The sequence below is a fragment of the Aythya marila genome, assembly GCF_965140915.1.
Source record: "Aythya marila genome assembly, chromosome: 2".
NCBI lineage: Eukaryota > Metazoa > Chordata > Aves > Anseriformes > Anatidae > Aythya > Aythya marila.
In genome coordinates, this window is record NC_139043.1 from 149303307 (window position 1) to 149321732 (window position 18426).

General features: G+C 41.0%; 1 protein-coding gene across 1 annotated transcript in view; it reads left to right on the forward strand.

Annotated features, from left to right (window-relative positions):
* The window catches only part of CCN4 (cellular communication network factor 4), a gene marked incomplete at both ends in the record, with an annotated part of 35990 nt that extends 22054 nt beyond the window's left edge, over window positions 1-13936 (forward strand). Inside the window, 4 exons of the mRNA XM_082752473.1 lie at window positions 7825-8104; window positions 10859-11116; window positions 12904-13097; window positions 13637-13936. Of these exons, the coding sequence (XP_082608599.1) occupies window positions 7825-8104; window positions 10859-11116; window positions 12904-13097; window positions 13637-13936 (1032 nt within the window). The remainder of the gene's footprint in view (window positions 1-7824; window positions 8105-10858; window positions 11117-12903; window positions 13098-13636) is intronic.
* Window positions 13937-18426: the final 4490 nt, after the last annotated feature.

Sequence of the window (18426 nt, forward strand, 5' to 3'; positions counted from 1 at the left end):
TTCCTTTCTGCTCAACCTACAGTGCACAGGAAGGATAAATCTGAGTGGCACCTGACATCTATAAAACTATCTTACATTATCTGGGTTCAGAGTCTGTTATTTTACAATATGTTATGGAGATTTCATGTCTGGAATCAATTTTAATAAAGTATCTAGAAACTCATGTCTGCTCTATGGAAGCTGAGTCCCCAGTAATCATGTTTTCCACTTAACATTACTTGTCCTGCAGAATCTGTCTTATACCTCTGTCCTGATGCTAGCTCACTTGTCACTAGTATTATCTTGCGGTAGAGTTTCTGAGAATTCATGGGGACTCTGAGATTTGCAGCAAGAGCATAAAAGTGAGGAAGGCCTGATAGTACTGTAATTACTACTGATCTTGCTGTTAGAACTGACTGACTCTGTCAACCCATCTGTCTTGTGTGTGATAATAATACAAATATTCAGCAATATTCATTCAAAAGTTCAAAGTGGGCAAGGCAAAAAACAAGCTTCCACTTTGATGACATGGTTTAAGCCTGTTGATGTAAGCTTTTCATTACTAATGCCCATCAGAGACTCAGGACTTGACCTTGTATTGAACAATGCTCCTGCTATCACACCCCAGCATTGTATAGTGAGATACCAACTCTATTGAGCTACTCCTAAATTCCTGTTGTCCCACATTATTTCCTTGCTCCCAGCATCTATCTTGAAGTCCCTTGGAACTCATTAGCCTTCAAAATATTCCTTCCTTGGCATGCCTGCTTCTCTATCTTACATGTACAATCACAAATTCCAGATACATCCTGTTATTTCTCCTTCTCATTTGTATCTCGGGGCATTTAGAGGACTGTAGACAGATGTAATGTCATTTGTGTGGAAATCATGTAATATTTAGAAATCAGTTGTTTTTCATTACAAGACAACCAGTTGTTTCCATAAACTGGTGCCTTTGCTGTAGCAATGGGATCTAAGTACCAGAAAAAAAAAAAAGAAGAAAACAAACAAACAAACAAACAAAAAAAAAAAAACTCTTACAGTGTAAACACCACAAACAGTTTGTCATTTTAGATTAATTTTCTTATGTTAGCCCAGAATGCCAGCTGTGTCCTAGGCTGCATCAAAAAAAGGTGTGACCAGCAGGTTGAGGGAGGTGATTGTCCTCCTTTACTCTTCCGTCCTGAGTACACCCCTGGAGCACTGCATCCAGGTTTGGGACCTTCATCACAATGAAGATGTGGATCTGTTAGAGCTGATCCAGAGGAGGGCTACAAGGATGGTCAGAGGGCTGGAGTACCTCTCCTATGAAGAAGGGCTGAGAGAGCTGGGCATGTTCTGCCTGGAGAAGAGAAGGCTCTGGGGAGACCTCATTAACATTTTAATGGATAAAGGGAGACTTCACAACATTTTAATACTTGAAGGGGTCTTATAAAAAGGATGGAGAGGGACACTTTACTCAGGATAGAACAAGAGATGATAGTCTTAAACTGAAAGAGGATAGATTTAGATTAGACATTAGGAAGAAACTTTTTACTGTAAGGGTAGTGAGGCACTGGAACAGGCTGCCCAGAGAAACTGTGGATGCCCCATACCTGGAGGTGTTCAACACCAGGCTGGATGAGGCCTTGGTCAACCTGATCTAGTGGGTGGCATCCCTGTCTATAGAAGGGGTGTCGAGTTAGATGATCTTTAAGGTCCCTTTCAACCCGAGCCTTTCTATGATTCTGTTACCTATTGTATAGTGAAATAAAAACTATCCCTTTTCTTTGTCCCTCTGTGCCTTTGCTTTTCTTCACCTTAACTGGACTTGGGAGTATTTTTTTCAACAGGAAAATGTCTTGTAATTTTGGAGAAAATTAATTTGGACAGGAAGAATATTACAAAATTTTGTTCTTCATATGTTTGAGAACAGCAAGATTCTCAAGGCTTTCAGACTGGACCCTCAACAGTGCTCTTACCTTTCTGTCAAGGTTAATGCAAACTTGCCTCTTCTCTTGAGTGGTTGCACAGTGGGCATTTACATTTTCTGTGGATGGGGTGAAAATGCTTTGGTTTGCAGTGTCTGAAGGCCTCAGTTTCACACCTTTGTTTTAGAGAGGCTGATAAAGTACTTCCCTATCTCTGGGGTTGTGCCCCCCATTCAAATATGCATACACTTCTCCCTTTTTGACTGTAGAATGGAAAGATAAATCTAGACCTTAGATGTGGTTAAAGCAGGTGAAAAGGCAGGATTATGCACTGAGTTGTTGAACTCTTTTTTTCTGCTGGGATTACACTAAGCAGTCTATGTGCTTGCGCAGAGATGACACAGAGACATGGAAAGTGATGTGGATTCATTCAATATATTGTTTATATTTCATTTTTTCTTTCATTTTAACTTCTTTATTAAGCTCCATCCCCTGTGTTCCCTTGTGAACAGCAGCGTGTCAGGTTGGTATTAAGTTGTTTGCAATGTGAGGGGAGACTTCTGGGCTGCTTTTTAAAATTATTTTAGTTTTTTAGAACATTTGGAGTTACATGGTATTGGAGTTGTCTCTACAGGTGTTTCTGCTTGGGGTGGCTAAATAGTTCAGCCAGTAAACGTAACCAGGAGAAAGCAGATGCATTACTTGGCAGAGGAAGAGCACAAATTTACAACCTTTTTCCTGGAAGTGCATCCGCAGGTGTCGTCTTAAATTTTATTTATTTATTTATTATTAACCTCAGTGTCCAGGTTTAGGACAGTCAATCTGCAAAAAATAAAGGCATTTTGAGTGATTAGCTGCTGCTAGCAGGCTTTGCTGCACAATCTTCCACTGTTTGGGTCAGTCTGTAAATCAGCTGATTTAAACACATAATCTCCTTTTTGTAGTAAGGAGGATATTTTAATAAAGGTTTTATCACTGACTGTTATTTATAAATGTGTCAGAGATGGAGGACAGGAAATAATCCAGATCACATCGCTCCGTCAACAATATCTGGCAGCATCCAGAAAGGCAGCATCAGAAATGTAACTTTAAAATACTCATTTTAAATGTTTACTGTCAGAAATTAAAAGGAGTCCACTCAACAGTATGTGCCCTGAAAACCACAGCTCATACTTTTACAGCTAAGGATTGGCTCAAGGGTCCTTTTAAAGCAAATTACTGTCAAGGAGAAAACAGCATATGTGATAACCCACTATGATTTGAGCTGATTTCTGCAGGCCATCTCTCATAACCCTTTCTCCAGCAATGCCAGTAGCCAGATGAAATGGCTTAAAAATGGCTTAGAAATCACCATCCTTTTGAGACTCTATCCCATCAGTAAATGGAGAAGAGCATGCATAACTTTTCTCTCCTCATCTTGATGAGAAAAATACCTGAAATGAATACACAGAAATGTCAGAAATGTATTTTTAAACACCTATATGAACTGGAAGTGAAGGAATATATTGCCATGCATCTAGAGCTTTAATGCTTAAAAACAGAGATTGAGGTTTCCTCATATGTTATGTGAAAGTGCTGCTGTATCTCTGGCTGTCTTGCAATTTGGAGTGTATACACTAAGTTCAACACCATAACTTGGTCTTTCCATTTTTCAAAACTAAAACAAATTTACAATATCGTATTTTCCAACAAATTGGAAATATACCTTACTAGGCAGTCAGTCATTTTTTATTTTCTCCTTCTGTCCTCTTGAATATGAACACAGAAATTTGCAGGGAATCGTTGCTACCAAAATAATATTATCTGCATATGTACACAGAAACTAATTTTGGAACTTGTCCAGCATAAATCGGGAGCATAAATATACCATAAATCTGCTGACTCTAAGCTTGAAGAGTAATTGTAGAAAACATGTTAATTACCAATATCTGGGAAAAAAAAAAAAAAAAATCACACTAGACACTTTTTTTACTTTCTCTGACATTTTAAAATTTACTTGTCAAATCCCCAGCATTGTGTTTTGTTGGTGTTTCCCTTTACTACAATGTTTAAATTTCTCTTCACTCTCATGTTGACTTTCATAGAAAACCATTGTCCTCTTATGTATTATAATAACATTGAAGATGTGATTCATGAAACCTTATATGTGATTTTTTGTTGGTGGTGGTGGTTTTTGTTTGTTTGTTTGTTTGTTTGTTTTCTTTCTAAGGATGGCTGTTGCTGAGAACCATTACAGAGTATTAGTAGGAAAGTAATAGTATTCCAAAATGTTTTGAGATACTGTACTAGTGGTGTTGGATGGCTTTTCCAAAGGGATTTAAATATCCCAGTAGTGACAGCAAAACACAGAAGAGGAAAGGCCAAGAATTTTATAAATCTGCACAATTGCCTCTTCTATAGCAAAGCTCTGAGGGACTTCAGAGGGCAGAGGAAGAGGGTCTTGAAGCTGTGCATGTTGTACACTTGTTCTGGTACCTGGTGGACATCATTTTCCAAAGAAAATCTGGTGGTGATGGAGCCTAGGACAGGATGCTCTTTCCGTCTCTCCATGGCTTCTCTATTTGTAAAATAAGGGAGTCAAAAATATTTTGACACTTATTCACACTGATGCTCGTGTAACCTACACTAAGTTTCCTTCCTGTGGCTTGCTCAGCTAACACCACTGGATATCTGAGTATATCCAACAGCCACAACAGCTACAAGTCACTACAGGGACCCTTGAAAAGCTTCCCTGGTCACCTCAGGCTTTAACCATAGTGGAAGCACTGTTAAATAATCTACTTTAAATTCCTGTTTATCATGAGCCACCAAATAGTTCCCAGATACCCAGACCTTTGCAAGAATGCAGTCTCAGCCCTCACAAATTATCTACAATCACTGGACTGTCAGGACTTACTGGTTCCTCTTTGCTACATGTGTTGATTCACATATGTTTTCATATCGTCACAGGATGGGAACTGTTTCTTGCTCATATTAACAATAGGAACAAGGAACTGTGAAGGGATTTACTTATGGGGTTGAGCCATGGCAATGGGCTATTTAAATAGTGTGACTTTTGTCTCTATATCTGGATTTGATTATTGAGCACTTTTTTACTCATCAACAAAGTAAATAGGTTTATTGCACTTGAGGAGGCCTCTCTTCTCAAGTGACAGATTATTGCACCTACTCAAATTTTTGTGAGTGGAATGAAAAATGCTACTATTAAAGGGCCAAGTCTTTTCATTGATCTGAATGTTCCTCTTTTAACAACTTTGGCAACATCAAGGAGCTTTAAAGTGGGAGTAAATTATATTGGTATGTTTTAGTTTAAACATGAGTTTAAATGTGGTTTTAAGCCAACTTTAAGGCCAATTCTGGAGGCCTTAATAGAATTGGGAATGATGCCCAGAGCAAACACATTGCCTATTTGGCAGCAATTAACAATGTGTTAACAATTTAGTGTTCTAAATAAAAGATAACTAATTACTGAGATGCTTAAAAACATCTTCAAATGCAGCAGGAGCAGGTTGAGATTATTTATTTATTTATTTAAATACAACCTGATACAGCTAGCAAAGAAGCTGTAGAAGACAGTCAAAGAGCTGCGCAGAGCTATCCGGACAGACGGATGGATGGATGGATGGATGGGTGGATGGATGGGTGGATGGATTATGGGCTGTGGGATGGTTATTCTTGAAGATGCTTTTCCCAAGAGAACCCTGGGTTGCTGCATTTTCTCCATGGACAGATAGTGAAAAACTTTTTCATTTTTTTCATTTATCTGGAACTGTAAATAAGACAAAACACTGGGGCACTAGGGAATATATAGTACAATATGCGTTAGCCAGGAATAGATGAGAATACCTTAGCAGTTTCTAGACTTTGACTTTCCTTGTCTGTACTTTGTAGGGTTATACACTCATTCTTTGCAGCTGTCAAATTTTATAACTAGAAAGAGTTTCTGGACCACATGGGGCCAGGCAGAGTGCTCTGCTTGATGCCCATGTGCAGTTCCGGTTTTCTCTGCAGTAATCCTGGTAGCAAAGACATATATTTGCTTTGTTACTGATTTGACTTGTACCCTCCCTGCATCATGAACATGGCTGCTGCTGTTAAATATCATGCAGGAAGCAGATTGCGTAAGGTAATGAACTTTTGCCCTCTGTGTGTTTTCCTATGAGCTAAGGTACCCCAGAAATCTTTTTTTTTTTTTTTTTTTTTTTTTTTTTTTTTTTTTTTCTCAGTAATAGTGACCAAAATCTGTGTCCTGGAGCGGCATCATTGCATTACATGAAATTCCTTTTATATCTCAACTTACTAAAGCACTTCCCATATTTTTCATTAATGTTGTAGTTTTTGGTTTTGTTTTTCTAATTTGATGAGGAAGTGTAGATCAGAAGGTGCAATCTTGGCAGTATCCTCCTCATAAAACTTTTCCTTTTATGCTTACAGTGATGTCAAATATTTGTGCACTTCTAACAGGTGAAACTCTGAAGTCCTGAAGCTTCATTTGCAGTCATCTAAATTATATGGCCCACAGTGACTCCATGTACAACAAAAGAATGTGCCAAAAGGTGAAGGTGGTAAATCACTGTAGAAATATCCCAGTTTTTTGGCTGTGTGGATGAAAGCAATCTCATGGGAATTATAGTGTGAGACTTTGAAGAGCCTATCATGGGCAAAGGGAAGACCTAAGACCCTCATGATGACCTTAGTATGTGGTTGTTTAGACGTTACAAAGGATGGTTAAGGAAGTTCATCACAGTACTTAGAGGAAATGCATGTCTTTTTTTTTTGTTTGTTTGTTTGTTTGTTTTTGTTTGTTTTTAATTGTTATAGACATTGTATAGCCTCATTGCTTAGCACTGGGAATCTGTCAGGGAACTAAACTGCATGCATATTTTGTTACAGCTGTGGAGATGAACAAAGCATTTTTCAGACAGAGATTGGTGTCCTTGTGCATCAAAAAAATATTCACAGCCAGTTAGCCAGATTTTGATTTCAGAGGTTTATTTGCCTTTCTGTAACCTTGTCCCTATTCAAGTGAAAGGGCTGGTTTATTGTAAGAGGGCACTTATGGTATTAGTGGTATTGCAAGAAGAGATGAAATGACCAAGCCATCCTCATAAGATCCATGATAGGGATGGGTTTCAGATCAGGTTGCCCACAGAGGCTGTGGAGTCTCCTTTGGAGATATTCAAAACCCACCTGGATGCCATCCTGCTAAACGTGCTCTGGGTGATCCTGCTGGGCAAGGGGGTTGGACTAGATGATTTCCAGAGGTCCCTTCCAACCTCAGCCATTCTGTGATCTTGTGATTCTGTGATCATCCTCACAGCACGGAGGTTCCTTACCTATCATAGGAGCCTGTGGAGTTGGTGGGCTCACAGGCCTTTTCCCTGTCTCCTCATGGATTTATGGGATGCCTTGTTTTGGATGCAAGACATGCACAAATATGGATAAGCCTGAGGAGGAGAAGGCCATAAAAGGGCCCCATCTCATGTGCTTTCACACTGCAACACTATGACCTTTATCTTGCTGAACAGGCAACAACAACTACAGGGTGGCATAACCCTCTGCCAGAGCCAAATAACCAGGGTGATACAAACCAGACATATCACAGCTTCCTGTGTATCAAGGGGTCTTGACATATGTGCCTATGTTCCTACATGGAAAGAGATCTCTGTTCAGAGAGCAGAGATCTGAAAAAAGTCTGAATACCACCAAACTGGGCCTATGTGGTTTGGATGCCAGTCCAAGCTGCAGTGTATTTGCCCCTGGCTGGTATCAGAAGGGCTATACAGAAAAGCAATGCTTTTTTGATTTTTTTTTAATTTGTTTTCCTTGTAGCCTCTTTGAATCTCATGGGATTTTTATTAAGGACATATCACCACATAGTTCACAGCCCCCTTTTCTCTCGAACAGTTTCCAAGCTGTGTTTCTTTGTTTGTAGGCCATTGCCCAGACCTCCACCACCATGACCCCCACCGTCCCTGCCACGACAGAGGCCTACACACGGACTCAGTACTGTAAGTGGCCATGCGAGTGTCCGAAGTCCCCTCCTCGGTGCTCAGTAGGAGTCAGCCTGGTCACAGACGGCTGCGATTGCTGCAAGACGTGTGCCAAGCAGCGTGGAGAAAGTTGCACTGAGGCCGATACCTGTGATTTTCACAGGGGCCTGTACTGTGACTACAGTGGAGACAGACCTAGGTACGAAATAGGAGTATGTGCACGTAAGTGATGTACATATATTTTTGACTTAGATATACCTTGGCAGTTCCCCTTGGTCTGAGCTGAAATTTATCTCATTAAATACCTGACTGTAAATTCGTCAGCTCCTTCATTCTTTTTCTTCCATGTCCTTATAGCTGTCTTCATTCTCAGGCCAGTTGACTGGATGAGAAATGGCATCTGTATTCTTACTCTTTCGGTTAGCTGCTGCCAAGAACAAGGAGCAATCAGCATTGGAAGGTCTTTGGATCTGCAAGCAGATGATTCTGTATTCCCTGTAACAGGAGGAGGTGCTGTAGTGGGTTGGGGCTGTAGGAAGGATAGATGTGCAACTGGCTTTAACAACAAGCATTACAGGCGTCTGCATGAAAAGCATGCCACTAAGGAGAGTCTTATGGCCTATTCCTAATAGTGGATTCAAAGGAAGAAGAGCACACTTTGTAGGATACAAAAAAAAAAAAAAAATAGCAAACTGGATATTGTCTCAAAGCTACCACAGCCTTCCTAGACCTTCATGCTGCATCATGTTTACTTACTTTTATGTTTGCTTTCTTAGATGGATTTCATAATCTGTAGTCCTCCAGTACATCTCAGACATTTGGTACACTTGTGGCAACAGCACTGTGGTGTAGGAGAATTGATCCCCAGCCTCCCTAGTGAGGTCTGGAAGGTTTCCCAATCCCATGCATGTTCACATCCTTACTGTCATGACAATATAACTCCATATATGACATTTTTGGTTATATGGTGAAGGGCCTTGTGGTGTGCACAGCTGAGGGACATGAGAAGCTAGGTTAGACGGTGAAGCTGTTTATCTCTGGCTGCCACAGAAAGTTGTGGCCTTCTTCTTGCTTTCAGCATGTGGGTGGATGCAGATGACAGGATGTGCTGACATGTTCTTTCCCATACCCTGGGCTGTATACAGGCTGCATCATTCCATTCTGAGTACACCAGATATTGCCCTGACTGCAGGGGGAATGAAGGCAAGTGTGGGACTCCTGTGCTGGGGGTTGGGAGCTAACTGCTTTGAGGAATTTGCTTTGCAGATGGATGCCAAAAACTCTAGCTCTAGAGAATTCAAGGCATGCGGGACTGTAGGAACAATATAATTTGTGGAAAATAAAGAGCCTGAAAGACCAAGGTACAAGTGTCAGGAAAAGAAATTGGGTGAAACTGTGGGAAATTCAGGATATAGGTGGACTGGCATGTTGCAGTGTGGCCCAGACATCAGATAGGAACCTGCTGGGAGTCACTACAGCTCTCCTTACATTGTTGGATTATCTCTGCACTGAAGCAGAGACAGCAGGGTGCAGAGCACACATCCAGGTGGGGAGGTAGGCTTTGTGTACGTGGGGATGGCAATTTTGAAGTGATCCCCAGTAGCCTAATTTACTGCAGACACAGTGTGATTCTGCATGAAGGCATTCTACTATGCCTATGTCTGCATTTGGGGATGTTCTCACAGTAAACGTCTTGACGTGTGAGGCCTTCAGGAGGCTGACTTAGCACAATACTGGATGGGTATGCTTGTAGCAAAGAGGAAATCAACAGGAAATCCAGCATTTTCTTGAACTGTCATGTGTGCACCTAGAAGCATAACTGAGCCCTCTGCTCTGGCTCCAGAACTGAGTGACAGCTCTTCAATACAAAGGCTGAAGCATCAATACTGGAGCTGAGCACAAACTGGCAATCTGGATCTGTGCTTCAAGTTCCATGAAGTCTCTTTTTAATTATTTTGTGCAAATGAAGGGTTTTGTGTTTTATATTTTCAGTCAGCCCATTATAAAAATAGGCAGCTTTTGCGGATTTTAATCAAGCAGTTCAATTTGTATTGGCCTTGAAGCACAACCGCGCTTCAGCTCCATTTCCGACCAGACATAAAACTAGAGCAACCCGATCAGTGCGTGCACACTGCCTCCATGTGACCAAACGAGAAACTGAAGCTTGAGTTCCATTAGATTCCTGCCACTGATTCCAATCATTGTTCATAACTTTAAAAAAAAAAAAAAATAATAATAATAATAATACAAATTTTGTCTTATTTCGTGGATTAATATGATTCCTTCTCAGGGGAAATGAAAGGGCTTGATCTTTCATGCTTTTATTTACGAATATTCATCAAATAATAATTTTCATAGCATTACTATGTTTTTCTTCAGTTTCTAAGGAAACTGATTTATGATAAAGTGGTAGGGCTCTTGTTGCCTAAATATAGTCTGTGCCATTTGAGGTGCTCCTTTGCTGCCTTGGCTGTCCTCCTACTGCTGCTTCAGAAGGGTACAAATGTTGCACAGATCTCTAGCATATTTGCAACTGCATGTAATCCTCTCATGCATCCCAAAAAATGTCAAATTTCACTCAATATCAGCTTTAATTACTTGGATTTCTCCTATTGTGAACAACTTCTAACAACATGCCATGAAATGATCATTTGAGTGAGAGTTTGTGCATGAAACGTGTTTTGTTTTCTAACCCTTTTTCCATGATGCATTAGAAGATTCATTTTTGCTGTGATTCAGAACAAAAATAGTTTCCTAGATGGCATGACCACATTTGGCTTAGCGTCATGCTGAACACATCACCGCAGCACTGTCATGTCTCCACATTAGCTCCATTAGCCCAGGGAGCAGCTTGATAAATAAAAACTTTAACACTGTTTGTTGACAGCATTATTTTAATAGTGCTCTGTCTCTCTCTCTCTCTGTCTCTCTGTCTCTCTCTCTTTTTTTTTTTTTTTTTTTTTTTATTCCTTTCAGAGATTGTTGGTGTAGGATGCGTCCTCAACGGAGTCAGATATAATAATGGGGACACATTTCAGCCTAACTGCAAATACAACTGCACTTGCATTAATGGGGCAGTGGGCTGCATTCCCATGTGCACAAACTCACGCCCTCCCCTTGTCTGGTGCCCAAACCCAAAGCTGATTAAGATGGCGGGGAAATGCTGTGAGCAGTGGGTTTGTGATGACTCCAAGAAAATCAGGAAGACATCTCCACGCCACATCTCCTCTGCAGGTATGGCAGGAGTTTGGTGGAGCTCTCCTTGGCCATCAGGGAGCTGAAGTCAGTGTCTGCAACCAAAGCATCATCTTGCACTGTCAAACTTGGCGAGTGTCTTGCCTTTGTGTGAGCAAGGCACAGATACTCTTATATAGAGTGTAGTGAAGCACAGAAGACAAACACCAGTCGTGCAGCAGTATGAGACTCATTATACATGCTTGTATGACAAAAGCCCCTCTGAAACACACATCTGCTGACACTTTTAAGATGTGACAAGTCCTTTTTACTTCACCAGTTTTTCATCAGTGTAGTTCCTCTGGAAAGCAAAATTATCTCTCTTTAATTTGGCACTGAGGCTTTCTGTCTGGGTTGTTTTGTGCTAGTCATATGATTTTAAAGCTCCTGTAGCTTAATAATCCCAAACTCAGACACACCTTGAAAGCAGTTATTGGAGTAGAAGTTTCACTGACAATTTTAAAATTAGGCTAAATTGTCTTTGCATTTGTATAGCTTTTTAGCAATTATGTTCAACTGCACTGATGTCATTATTAAACTACCTATGTTACGTGTCATATGTTATCTTCTTTCCCCGCACCCATATTCACAGTGAGGATCACTTAGCTGTCTGTGTAGTGTTGGTACCATTTGCCTCACACATGGTGCCTAAACTTTAGGATGTGCCTGCTTTTCCATATATGATAAATTTATCTTCAAAGCACTGTGATGCAATGTAGTCACATTAGCCCCATTCTACAGAACACCTCACAAAAGCAGAGCTCAAGGAGATGTAGGGTGTTTGAACAGGGAACTGGGATTTGTTTTCTTAATGGTATGTTTTGTTTGTTTGTTTGTTTTTCTCCATCAATCAGCATGTTGTAAAAAACAAAGCCGTTTTGTGGGTTAAAACCACCAGAGTTTAGCTCTCATTACTATTTCTAGTAGCTTTCGAAAATAAGTCCAAATCAAAAACATCTATTACTGATTTTGGCTTTTTCTCTTCATGAACTATGGCCTCAAATGAGCACAATGCAACTTCTCTTGGCTAACTTTTTCTCTTAAAAGTAGAAGTGAAGATAGTTTTTACAGTATTTAATATAACTATAAATATAATATTTAATATTGATGATTAACATTATAACGAGCAAGCTCAGCCCAGCAGTTTCTACAGAGCTGTGCCTGTGGGCTGTGCTGTGAGCTGCAGTCCAGTGGGGACTTCTGCCGAGGCCATGAAGGAACCTGACCTGAGGTTGATGGCTGCTTTCATAACAGAGCCCACCCTTTTCTCAAGTGATTCCCGAGCTCTCTGTGAGCTATTCAAGCTTCTCTTCCTTCCAATGAAAGGCAGTGGCTGCTTCCCAAACCCCTCAGCCGTCCATCAAAGACTGTTGACCACTTTCTGCTAGAGGGAATCAATTGAATGGGCTCTTAAATAACCCTTCATGGTGAGATTAGATCTCATCTCTTTCTGCATCAACTGGTGCAGACTTCTGTAATGAAGTGTTTACATTGTGGTAGCACTTGGGGGCCCCAGACAAGGACCCCCTTATGTGAGGCTACAAAGAGAAAAAAAAGAAATGAACCCCAGCCCTGAGCACTTGAGGGTCTGACACAAGTAGGTCAGTGGCAAAGGGGGTGGGGTGGGGAGGTAACAAAGCAAGCGGAGGTTCGCAGGGATGCTGAGCCACTTCACTGTGATTTAATTATTTGGGTTAGTGGCCTGAATGTGTAATGAGCTTGGGCGAGGGTGTTTAATATGGAAAGTTGCCCAGCTGAATAATGTGTGGTTAATCTGGTTTCTGCAGCATACGAGGGGGAGGATGAAGCCTGGCAGAAGAACTGCATTGTTCACACCTCACCCTGGAGTCCCTGCTCAAAGACCTGTGGGCTGGGCATCTCCACCAGGATTTCCAACGACAACGACCAGTGCCGGCTCATGAAGGAAAGTCGCCTGTGCAACATGCGGCCCTGCGAGGTGGACATAACCAAGCACATTAAGGTGGGGACTGTTTCTCCGTGCATCCCCTGAGCTTTGCCTGGACATGGGGTCAGATGTGTTTGGCAGCATTCTGGCCTCTGAGAGCTGCACTTCTGAACTCAGAGGCCATTAGCAAGCACATGTGGACTCACTGTGATGCAGAGAGGTCAAAATGTCTCCTCCCTGTGCTTCCACACACCGGTATGAAAACCTTCCCCCGAGAGCTTTAATTCCAGCCAAAAATGCTCCTTACAAGGAAAGGCAAGCCAAGCCCATTGTGCTTGCTGCTGGTGCAGACAGACCTGTGACTCAGCTAGTAGAAAAGCAATAGTGCACTGCTGGTCATAGTTATAAACTGTATTTTGCAAGTGTCCTACCTGCAGCTTCTTGGTTCGTATGTCTAAAAGTGTCAGTCTGTCACACCTCTAGATCAGGTCTGTAAAAAGCTTTCTAGCAGCTTCACAATATTTAAATACTAAAAAAGTTGTTTTCATATCCCACCTGTGTCAGCATGAAGCAATGAATATTAATCTGACTCTCTTTGTGTTCTCTGATATTAGCCTGGGAAGAAGTGCCTGGCTGTCTACAGGGCCAGCCAACCCATGAACTACACCATCTCAGGATGTGTGAGCAAAAGTCCTTATAGACCCAAATACTGTGGCGTCTGCACAGACAACAGGTGCTGCACACCCTACAAGTCCAAGACTATTGAAGTGAGGTTTGAGTGCCCAGATGGAACTGAGATTTCCTGGAAAATCATGTGGATCAATGCTTGTTTTTGCAACCTGAACTGCAAGAACCCCAATGACATCTTTGCTGACTTGGCTCATTATCATGATTACTCTGAAATTGCTAATTAAATTGGCTGAATGCTGGAATTGACCCATTGCTCTGATTTTACAGAGGTTTTAAAATAAAAGGAGAATCTTTCATCCAATGCCAATGTACAATTTTGTTTATATATTTATTTATTTGATTTTCCTGAGTTAGGATGTTAAGTCTCCTTGTTTTGACACGCTGTTCTTGGAGAGGCCTTGAACAAACAGGGATTTCAGCTCTAACAGACCTCCATCTATCAACAGCAGCCAGAAATTCCTCTATACACAGACTCCAGGACTTAAATGACAGTCCCATTGGCACTAACATTTATTAGGCCAGCAGTTTAATCACCCAAAGGAAAGAATATTATACTACTATGACAGCAAAAGTATGGCTGTCAGTAGCTTAGACAAGAGCTTCAGGCACCCTTACTGTCATTTCTTGAATAATGTGTTCTAATCTGGAAAATGAGCATCGACGTCTACTTCACCTCCCACAGTAGACTTCAGTCTTTGATGCTGGTGACCCTCAGAACTAGGCTCATTCTCTGTCACACTGAAAATAGTCCTCAGGAAATCCTCCTCTGTCATTCTCATTCAGATCCCACCCCATGGTGAACTTCATGTGAAGATCCTAAGAACAAGATGGTTTCTCCTGAAATCTCTGGGTGAGGCACCCTTATCTCACTGCACTGGGATGGGTGAAAGACCCTCTGTGTCCTGTTCTCCTTGGTCTCTTGATCTCTTGGAGTATATTATGGCAGGGACATTTTCACAGTTTCACTACCAGCTCTCATTTTGAACAGCCTGAATGCTCTGAACCCAAAATGCCCACCCCAGAGCTCATATTTGTGGGTATTCCTCTTGCCCATAGATTCCATATTGCTCATAGGCTACCTATGCAGACCTGCAGATCTGTAGGAGGAGCTGTAGAGAGCCAGAGGAGAGATGAAGGACAGAACCTCACTTGCTCCTTTCTTCACATAGAAATAGTGAAGAAAGGTCTGTGCCTGGAGACCACCTCTTCTACCCTGTGGTGTTACCAGCCAGCAGGTCCTGCTTCCTACTGGCACCTTGTCAGTGGCACATACCTTTGTTTTACATGGCTGAGGTAGAGGAAAGGAGCCACGTGCTAACGGAGAAAGTAGTTGTTAGGCTTCCCATCAGCTTTGTGGGTGAATGCATGTGAAAAGAGAGGACAGCTGCTGTCATAGCCTCTGGTACATCAATCATAAATGGGCTGCTGCTTGGAGTAAAATGTTCCGCAGAAATAGTTTCACACACAAATATTATATAGGAGTAGAAACCCCCAGTTGTTAACATTTTAAGCAATATGTTTCTCATCACTGAAGCCTGCTGGAGACAGTTTTTCTCCAGTGAGTTGTAGCTACAGCCCTCATGTACCATGGCACGTTCACCATTGCTTCACTTGGGAGAGCTGAGCAGTAGAAATGTGTCTCTGCATGGGAAAGTATAGTATATGTTTGAAAATTCCCTGGGGCACAAGAGAACTGCTGAGTGAGACATGGGCTGAGGATTGACCTGTACAGGGCTGAACTTCAGAAGATGCAAACTGTTTTTAAATCAGTCATTTATTTTGCTTTAGTTCCAGTTAGTCTGACTTCATCTTGATAAACCAGAGGAAGCTAGATTACTTCCCAGGAGACATAAATCTTTCTAGCCAATGACAAATTAATGCTTCTTGTGAGTAGCCTGAGAATAATGCAATTCCTATGTAAATCTTGTAGGAGAAATGCTGTAAATTCTCAAACCTGGAATTCAAGAGAAGCTTTGTTTGTATACAAGGATTTGGCCCCTACATTTTCCACAGAGCTGGGTTATTCCTTAATCCAAAGCTCTTTACTAATTCTTCTGAAGCTTCTCTGAACTCCCCAGTGGCAGAAAATAAGGGTGATACCTGTCTGCATGTTCCAGCATATATGCAAAATGCCTGTTCTGTTCATTCCTCGGGTGACAAGAAATGGAAACGTTACCACTTGGCAATATTCAGCCTCCCAACTGCCTTTAGCTGGGATGATATGACAGGATAGATCATGTCAGATCTATTCATCTCAATCCAGATAGCAGCTCAACACTTGCAAGACTGAGTATGTCACATTTTAAACTCCATCACCTGGAAAAAAAGCTCCACAGAGACATAAGAAAATGAGGCCTTAGCCAAGAAGTTGACAATGCTTTCCAAAAGAAAAAATAGTTTGTTTTGAGATGCTTTGTAGGGAGGCCAGCCTAGGAATTCAATAAGATCACTCCTAAATGTGATTTGGAATATCGTGTTCTAGATTTGGACCACTCAAAAAAAAAATATATATATATATATATGTATACACACACACATATATATACATATATATATTTGTGCATATCTACATATGTATATATATATATGTAAATATATACGTGTACTATAACGCATATAATATCGTATTTAACATTTTATATAATGTTATATATAAAACATACATGAGCATGTCCATGAATATATACATGTATATTTATATATATTTTTCCTATTGTGAAGTCTGTGGTGCATAAAACAAAGTGCACATATAACATGTATTTATATGTATAATAAGTCATTCCTACAAGTACACATAGAGAAGCAAAAAAAACAGGATAAAAATACAGAACCAAAGCTGTGGCACTTAATATGCTTGCGTAGCTTTGCAATTATCTAACACTGTAACCATCATAATCAAATTCTGCAGTGGCTGAAACACACAGCTTTCATTGAGAGATAAAAGAAGCTATTGTAAGCTAATGCATGACCAGCAGCTCCAGTGTGTGTTGGTTTTCAGTGAAGTGAATGCCTAGAAACCACAGATCTTCCCCCACGCATCCAAGATGTTTCTGTTTCTCGCCTGGTTTCCTTAGGGAACCAGGCATATGCAATCATACTGTCCATTTGTTCATCTGTCAGTCACTCCCTTGGTGGGGAATTTCAAACAAAGTAGGCAGAAGAGTAAAGATCTCAAAAACATTGTGATTCCTGAAATAAAAACAAACAAACAAGCAAATAAATAAAATAACAGAACAGAGGAAACACCCAGAACATTGCTCGTACCAAGCCCACCCACTTCTGCCAGAAAGCCAGAACAGCTGCAGCACGGCCCAACCACAACAGCAGCATTAAGACGTTTTGAACAGATGCACCATTTGGAAATGCGCAGCCGTGGTGAAGGGAATGCTGAGGGCATCATGGACAGGAAATATTGGTTGTTAGAGTGCTGTAAGGGAATTTCTGACAAAAAAGCTATCAGAGATCAAGCTTCATTAGCTCTGCTGTTTGTGCAACTGCTTTTCTTTCTAGTGACAATGAAAGAGGATGAGGAACACTTATAACGAATGACCTTGTCTTGCAGTTTGTGGTGCTTTAGAGCTCCTTTATTTTAAAGGATATTTACAGGAAGACTAACTCTAGGACTACATAAAGAAACTAGCCTTTAGAAACTAGCCTTTAGATTCAATTCCTTGTCCCCCTGAGAGCTTGGGCAAGTCATCAATCTTTACATGAATACCTTTGTGGTTACTATTTAAATGTGCTGAGGAGCTAGATCCTCAAAAACTTTAATGGATCCAGCCCTTTGCTTCACTTATCCTCAGTTCTTCATCAGTGTAGCCAGAAGAACAAAGCCCTAGTGTCCATCTCCTCTGGTGAGAGTGAAAACTCCTCCATCAGCAGGAACTGATGCTCACTGTGCAATTGTACAGTGCCTCATACAATGGGTCCAGGTCTCTGCTGGGACCTGAAAGTGGTACTATCATCCAAAAAAACAAACAAACAAACAAACAAACAAACAAAAACAATAATCCTATTGTGGAGATAGCAGGCTCTGAGCTGGTGATAGATCCCTTTGGTGCAGTAGTCCAGGGATGGGCTTGAGAAAGGATGGAAGTGATGATTTTGCAATCCAGGCTAAACTGAGGCTGTTTGACCCACACCCCTCTCATGCCAATCATCATGTTGGTCTAGTAGTCTGTGAGAAGGATGGAGGATGGGATTTTGAGGGGCAGCTCACATTAAATGTATTTGCTATATTTGCTTTCCACAGGGGCTTTCCAGTGTCAGTATGGTGGCTCGAGCTGCTTTGTTTGGGAATACCAGAAAAGATTCTACTCACTGAAGGATGAAAAGAAGCAATCGTGTAGCTTATAAAGATGCCTTTTACCAGAGCTCTGACTAGAATTTATAGCAATTTCAGTGTGCATGCAACTGAAAACAGGGTGTGGTGCAGTTGCTTTATTTTTGATGTGTTCACGGGGATTGTGCTGTATATATGTAATACAGCAGGACTGCAACATTCAGAAACTCTGAGTCATCCAGTAAATTAAACCCTGTGACTTTTTCCCCCAGTTTTTTGAAGTTTTAAGACAGTTTATTAAACTGTTGGAGGCAGAGTTCTCTCATTAGCTACAAGCACATATCCATACACGTATCTTTTCAAACTGTTACTTTCCTAATTTAACAGTCCTGCAGAGCTATTTCTGTAAGCTTCATATGCTGAAATATATGA